Below are 8,005 nucleotides of genomic sequence, written 5' to 3'. Positions count from 1 at the left end.
AAAGTATTTTTGTGTGGCAGCTGTAAGGGGAAAGGGGACCTGGATCCCAGGTCCTGACGGATGACCTGTGCGAGGTAATAAAAATATCAAAACCTCAGAGGCTCCTTAAACAAACAAAAAACATATCTGCACTAAAGTGAACAGTAGTTCACGGTGGGAGGCTACAATAAAGGCGGAGGGGCCTGTAAGTGCCACAGCATCCTACTTCCCACAAATTACCCCTACAATATAGTGCAGCTTAGTGAAAGTAGCTGGCAAGGCGCATAGATGCATTTTGTGAAGTGGAGGTGAAACTGAATGTGACACAGCACAGTGCACTTATGATTTAGTGAAGCTGAAGGGCTGTGAAGTGAGCTTATCAAGGCCAGATAAAGACAGATAGCCTCAGGAATGGAGGTTAATGTATTACACATGGCTCCCAGAGGCCTTTATCTGGTGTTTGACCTGGCTGGCCTGATATCTTTTCATAGTAATGAGGCATCATCTTCAGACTGTTTTTCTCCTCTCCCAGTATGCATTTTTGGGAATGTGTCAGGGTGAGACTATTAGGGCGTGGGTGTTAGAGTTTACAAGCTGCAAAGCCAGATGGACATATATTTAGGCAGCCACTCAAATGTATTGACAAGTGCAGTGACAGGTTGCTCTAGGAAAAAGAAGACGACGGAGGTCACGGACTGAAGAAAGAGAAAGCAGGTATAGACAGAGTAAGATTAGCAGGATAAATCAAGCATGGCTGACAGCAAGCTATTTCTGACACTGATGACAGTTCTCTGCAGGTGGAACTCCTGGTCCTCATCTTCCTTACAATGTAAAAATATCCCCAGTCCCCCCCTAGTAGCCACCTGCATGATGTCTTCTTTTTTTTTTTTTTTTGCACCAGTCAGCCAGTCTGGACTGACACATGGGTCTGGTCAGATCTGGCCCTACCTCAGTTTTAATGTATGTCCAAGCTGGCTGCAATGAAAATGAAACTGTCTTTATGTGCCCGCATACACACACAAACTCCCCACCTCCATTCCACTCTTGGGAATGGTACTGCTCTCCTGTTTGACAAATCCATCTCCTGTCAGCTAGGCAGGCAGGGTGACAAAAGGCTGTAATCTTCGTGTTGCTGAGTGTGATTCAGGGACAGGGTGTGTCAGAAATATTTGCGAAGCGCCTCCTAGTCACTAGGCTGTGAGTGAGCGATGATAGGGCATTTCAGTATATCGGTGTGAACACAGAGATCCGTGCCAAGACTGACGGGAAAGACGGAGAAAAGTGGCGCTTGGCTTGAGTGACATCTGCCAAGAGGACGCTCCTTTTGAATGTCTCCCATGTCGGTGAGATGCTACAAAAGAGGATGTGTGAGTTTGTGTTGGATCTGTCTTAGCACCACAAAACATCTTGTGGGCCCAGCTGCTGAACAGAGCTGGTAGCTTCCAGACAGCTGAGAACGCTGGCATTTAGACAGCAGGCCTGCTGTGTGTGCATCTGCATGCTGTGACACAGGCCAAGGAGGAGTGTTCAAAGAAAAGAAATGAATGATGAAGCCCAAAGACGGATTCTGTCAGTTGTGAGGTAGTTAAGGAAGCAATAGGAAGAAAAACAGGGTATCCAATAAAACAAACTAATGGATTTCGTTACAGATTTAGACCTGGTTAATGGCAGTGCTTGGAACAAATATTCTCTCCCTGATATTCAGCAGTGATGTCGTGGAACAATAGCACTGCTGCTGGAGAACATGTATTTAAACATGACAGCATCATTTCAGTTCAGTCATCCTAACATTGAGAGAAAGCAGGGCTTTCAACTAATTGACATTTTTATTATTATTTAATCAGCTGTGAATTGTCTCAGCTAATTGATTAGTCATGACAACTTCAGACTGCTTTTTTGCAACAGGCCAAAATCCAAAAAATGATCCATTTACTATTGTAGAAGGCCACCATCAGCAGACATTCACATTTGGCAAACTGGATTCTGGATCTAGTTTTTCTTTGAAGAATAGTTTGACCCTTTTGAAAATATGCTGCTTTGCTATCTTGGCCAGAGTTGGTTGAGAAGACACGTGCTACTCTTATATCTATACTGTAAAACCTATTTATGAAAAAGCCAAAAGTATTGGTGATTAATTGTCTATCAATCAACTAAAAATGAATCATGGTTAAATGCTATTGCTTTTATCATTGCACCATATCCAAATATTTTTTGTACTGTAGTCTATTTGTAAATTGTGCTCTATATGTCCTAATCTATTGTTCTATCTTTTGTTTTGTGTTTAATTATAACAGTGAAAAGTGCATGACTTTCACACTTTTTGGGGTGATGTTGTCAAATGTCCAACTAACAACCTAAAGCTTGGAAGATACTCTGTTTATAATGATATAAAACAGAATAATGCAGCATGGACCACATGTTTGGAATCTTAAATTGATAAATGACTTAAAACAATTAATTGTGCTTTAAAATTGATGGTGATTGCTTTTCTGTTGATCAACTAATCAGCTAACCATTTCAGCACAGTTACCATCAAGCAGCACTGTCACATAAAATCAGAGTAAATACTGATCACTGGCAGCTAAGGAACCAGCGTGGTTGCACATGAGCATCATTAATTTTCAATCGCAGGCACAAGACAACCTTTTTTTTTCTCACCACTTTTTCCCTCTGCTTTCTCAAGCTGTAGAAAGTAAAAACAGTTAGCCTGCTGGCCTTGCTGAATGACCCTCAGTACATTATTAGCTCTTTACTGCCTACAATTGCCTTTTCCTGACACAAACTATGGGAAGCAAAACAAACAAAAACAGACACTTAAACCCATCATTATCAGGCCTCTAATGCAAACCAGATGGAGAGAGGTAGGGGCATACCAACTTCTTGAGGTAATAACAAAGCTCCAAACAATCTTTCACCCCCCACGTTTCTTTGTATCATTGTATCTGGCTTGTTTGGTCTAACCAGTCACACACTGTTTCATACTATTTGTACCAGTGATGATGGTTTGATTTACAAAAAAAAAAAAAAAAAAAAAAATGACATCACTGCTTCATGTGAGTCTTAGCTTTCTTGCTCTGTTTTGATCAATGACATTCCTTCCTGTTTTCTCTCTCCTTTGCATTCCACATTATCCATTTGGGCTATGAGTACCTGGCTTATATCTTCCACATGCAGCTTGTGGATGGTTCCTGCCCGGAACAGGAGCACGCTGATAAATTCTTCACTGTCTCCTCCCATCCTAGGCCATTAGTCTCCTAGACACAACTTATGAAGTCAATTTTACGCTGTCCAGTTTGATTTCAGCTCCCATATCCAGATGCTTGAGCCTCATCTAGTGATCGAGCAGAGATCCCTTACCGGCAAGAAGAGCACGTTCTCTCCTCAGGAATGCCCACTGTAGCCGGCCCTTTAGATAGTGATCTTTCTCACCATTCATTATAATTTGTCAGAATGTTGCCCCTTTAGAGAGATTGATATTGTCCTTGGGACACTGTAGATCACGTGGAGAGAGAGCTGTGGCTAATCTTTAGCAGGCAGATGTTACAACAGTGTATCTCTCAGGTCTTCTCTCCTGCTGACCAGACCTTTCAATGCAAATGTAATTCATCACAGGCGCTTAAAGCAACAAGGCTCTGCAAACAAGGATTTCAGAGTGATGGTTTCTCTCTTTTTTGCAAACTGTGACAAAGGTAACTTAAAGCCCCATTGTGCTCCAAAATAGGCCTCCCTAACGCCAAACCAAATAGTGGGACGCAGAGAGATTTGCTCACGGCCCTCGTGCCGTAATGTTTTATGGTCGATGATTGAGTCCCACTGGTCTACGGCCAGGTTTAACAGACATTCAGCCTCACACTTGGACCTCAGTCATCAGATCAGCTGATAGTCTCTCCCTGTCAGTGTTTGTGTTGGCTGAGGTTTTCTAGACGGCAGTGATTAATAGCCTTGCTGACCTAATTATTTTCTCTAATTATTTTTCTCTCTTTTTTGCATGGACATTAGGTTACCACACAGAAACCTCAGATAAGCAGCCTTGCTGTCTCAACTACATCTTTAATACATGGTTTTAACATACAAACACCTGGTAAAATCTCCCTGCTCTGTGGTTTTACAGCTCCAGGACTGCGTGACTCTGGTCAACCCTGGGGTTTCCCAGCTGTGTATAAGAGAAGATGGTAAGCTTCTGGCGTCAGCAGGCTGGGACCACCGGGTGCGGATATTCGGCTGGAAGAAGCTGCGGCCACTGGCAGTACTTCAGTACCACGCAGACATGGTGCTAAGTGTGGCCTTCTCTGACCACCAGGACCCTAGAAAAAGACTGCTGGCTGCTGGATCCAAGGACCAGAGGATCAGCTTGTGGTCAATATACAATGAGGAGGCCAACAGTGGCTGAGCCTCTGAGCTCTGGTGGGATACACAGACTTTTAATCAATACTTTAACTGTCATCTGTACTGAAGTAATGTGCTGCTATATGTCTATTACCATTTCACACATGGCACAGCTGAATAATTCATGCAGAACCTAGAGTGGCATCAAACAGCAATTATTGCTGTTGTAATATTTATATTTCCAGAGTAAACAAAGACTCTTCTAACCAGAGTTAAAAAATAATCCCTCCTCTGCACATTAAAAATGATTTTTAATCTATTCCTAAGCAGCAGTACGTCATAAATTCTCAGTTAGGATAACATGCATTACAATTACACATTTTACCATCAGTTATGTTGGTGTATATTGTTCTTTTCTAATATTTAAAATTTTCATAATAAGGTTTTAGGTTTGACCAGAGAGACCTAATTTAAATTCCATCTATCTGGATACAAAATAGAGATGCAACTTGAGAAACAGGTAAAAAATAAAAAAAACATTTAACAGATGGTAGATAGAATTTTTTTTTTCAACCAAATGTTTGGAAAGTTCGTGGACTGTTTTTGAAATACCTTTGAAATTGAAATAAATGTTGTTCAAGTTGCACAAATCAGGGTTTTAATCACTGGTCGGTCAGAGGTTAGTTAATTTGAAACTAGGTGACTTTTTCTGCCCATTGTTCGCTAAAGCCCATTGTGATACTCTGTGTATGTAATTGTGTTGACTTACCTGATAGGAGATTTGGTCCAGTGGACTTGAATTTGGGGGTATACAACACACCTGAGCAGCTACATAATCCTGGGTTGTTATTCTAGCAGCTCTTAGCTCAACACACAGGCCCTCCAGTCTGACCTGAGCTGTGTTTGTCAAACATGGTTAATCACAGCAGGGCCATGAAAAATAGGGAGATGTTGTTCTAGTAAATGTGATGATCTGCATTTGCTCTCCTTGGGCAGCATCATTTATTCATGAGCTGATTTATATTTTTAAATTATTGTATTATTATTTCTTTGCAAAAGCAACTTAAAAAAGCTATACCTAATGATCAATCTGACAAATTTTAAACAAGTAAAAAGTAAAATGTATTTGTTGCACTTTTTGATACAATAGATTGTCAATTTTTGCATTTACCCCACATTTAATGTTAGATATAGATGTGTTTTTTTAAGAAAATGTATTTGTCAAGAAGACCTAGGGTGAATGTCCCACACTTGTTTTTCTGTCAATTGTCCCATAATACCTCTGACTCCGTGAACAGCACAGCAGCTCACAGATTACACCATGCTAAGAGGCCAGGGGCTCAAACACTTGCTGTTTTGCTTCATGAAGTTTTTTCTCCTGGGGTGACCTCACATTGAGAAGCTCATCATGTTGTACAGGAAACGCCTGCGAACTCAAAGAGCCAGACTAACACAGTGGCCAGGAATCATTAGCAAACAGAGGAAAGACAAGGTCATTTGCCAGATACGCTTCCTTGCTGTGATGCTACTGACATGGGGGAAAAAAGTGTACAATTACACATTTGGTGGTTTTTCCTGCTTTAAGACAAACTTAGGATTTAAATTTGTTTGTTTTGGTGTCGTTTTTGCAATACATGCTATATAATGAGAATTGTTTTGTTTACTTGTGTTTCCAAATGCCTGATTTTGTCGTTTCCTAGTTACATAATTTTCCTTGTTCATTGCAGTGCTCCATCTATACCTTTTGTCCCTGACCCCACCGGTGACATCTTGCATGCATAATAACTTCCTAACCCTCCGTTTGGCTTTAAACAAACACTAGAGGTGGTGTGGGCCAGCTTCCGTCCATTCACTGATAAATCAAATGGTACGTCCATTGATGCAGATGTCTGCTGAATAGAGCAGACAGCAACCCACTGGCCTTAAAAGTGGCTGGTGGACCTCATAAATCACTTCATAATAGATCATTTAGGAAGTCAATAAATGGGCAGAGCGACCATCTGCACAATAGGCCCCGTGCTTCACTTATCACCTAACGTGTGTCTTCCCTGGCCTCAAAGGTCAGAGGTCAGCCTGCCTTTGGGAGAGGACATAATCCTTGTGAGGTGTATTAGTGTGTCTAGTTGATGCTGTCATTCCTTGAGCCTTTGGGTGTATTCCTGGATTATATTACCAGCTAAGACGTCACACTGGCCATGATTATTTAGAAAACATGAGTGATGAAATAGAATGATCATATGAAAATAATCCATTTCTGCACAAGCCAAAGCCAATATTTCACTTCACAGTTAAATTGGTTTTATTTATTTTTTAAATTGTGAATTAATACAGATGTATCAAGGCTCTTGCCGAGTGGTGGTGATGTGTTTTGATGAACCCCATAAAACGTCCATCAGCAACCTCATGCAATGTAAGTTCTGTTTGGTGGTGAACTCTGGTTGGTTTACCTGGCTTGTTTTAATAACTGTCCCCAGATACAGCTGACATGCAGGCGAGGCTGAGCAGCAGAAATGTACACAGAGGTGCAGCAAAGGCATAGAGTCCCTGATAGGCCTGTCACAACAGATGTTCCAGATGCAGCCAAGTGTCAAATGATGCCTCAGGTTGCATTATCATCCATTCTCTACCTCCTCATACTTCAGTGACAAGTCATTGGCATTGTGTCTCCTGGAGCCTGAGACATCTATGAGTGTAAACTTTTGTGCATGAATACTACATTGAAATATTGTCTCTGAAAATGACCTGGGCTTGTTGAAAACATGTCAGGGCCTACTTAGGTGTATGTGTAGAAAATAAATGTGAAAAATATTTATAAAGCTGCAACCATAGTGCTAATATTTGTTTTGACATGAAGTTCATTATAATTCCTTCAGTAGGCGCAGTTTCCCTGATTTACCACTGCTTGCACTTGAAAAGAAAATTGTTTAATTTGCAAGGTTTTAAAATATATGTAATCTCAGCCTATTAAACTGTTGTTTTAATTTAGTTTGGTAAATATCAGAAACATTAAGGTAGAACAGACAAATAATAAGGAAATTATATTCATGTGCTGTTGTTTACAGGTCCCTTCAAGACTGTAGCTCAGAGCTACATAATGAGGCCAGCCCCAGGTTTTAACTATTCTACTTTACTCAACTATCTTTATGGGACTAGTTACTTTTACAAATTAATATGTTACATGCAACATCATGTAAGATCTTCTGACCTATATGTTAAAGCCGAAACGCCATATAATGAATATAGTTACAGTGCACTTCAGACTACAGCAGCAGCAGTAGACTTTAATTTATCAGTAAAAATACTCTTCTAGATTATGGTATGAAAATTAGAACAGCTACTGCTGCTTTAATGAGCCAATTTAAATGCATAGTTTTCATTTGTATTTGAATATTTTCATATTGCAGTGGTTTTTAACCTAAAATTTCCTCTTCCACCTCTTCCACAACTTAACTTGCTGTTACCCCCTTGTCCTAACTTTAACTTGCGGCTTTGCATGTGGACCGCCACAGCCCTGTCACATCCTCAGGACACTGGAAACCACAGAGCTGAATGTAGATGATTTGACTGACACGTTTAAACGACGTTGACCTTTTTATCGAGCTACATTTTAACCCAGATACAAGTAGGCTCTGAAGTAACTTTGTAGAAACTGTGGGGCTTTAGTCCAAAGGCTCCAAATTGTAGCTATACACTGTAGGCT

At 40.6% G+C, this 8,005-nt stretch overlaps 1 protein-coding gene across 9 annotated transcripts in view; it reads left to right on the top strand.

Annotated features, from left to right (window-relative positions):
• gnb1l (guanine nucleotide binding protein (G protein), beta polypeptide 1-like) overlaps positions 1–5,951 on the top strand; it is a 24,549-nt gene extending 18,598 nt beyond the window's left edge. For 8 of the 9 annotated variants that reach the window (XM_026321869.1, XM_026321870.1, XM_026321872.1 and 5 more), the window contains one exon: positions 4,091–5,951. In XM_026321869.1, the coding sequence (XP_026177654.1) occupies positions 4,091–4,369 (279 nt within the window). In that variant the 3' untranslated portion in view covers positions 4,370–5,951. Of the gene's footprint in view, positions 1–3,978 lie in introns of all 9 variants that reach the window. The other variant, XM_026321874.2, reaches the window with a different exon arrangement.
• Positions 5,952–8,005: the final 2,054 nt, after the last annotated feature.

This window comes from Mastacembelus armatus, chromosome 9 (assembly GCF_900324485.2).
Source record: "Mastacembelus armatus chromosome 9, fMasArm1.2, whole genome shotgun sequence".
NCBI lineage: Eukaryota > Metazoa > Chordata > Actinopteri > Synbranchiformes > Mastacembelidae > Mastacembelus > Mastacembelus armatus.
This window is presented reverse-complemented; position numbering and strand designations above follow the sequence as displayed.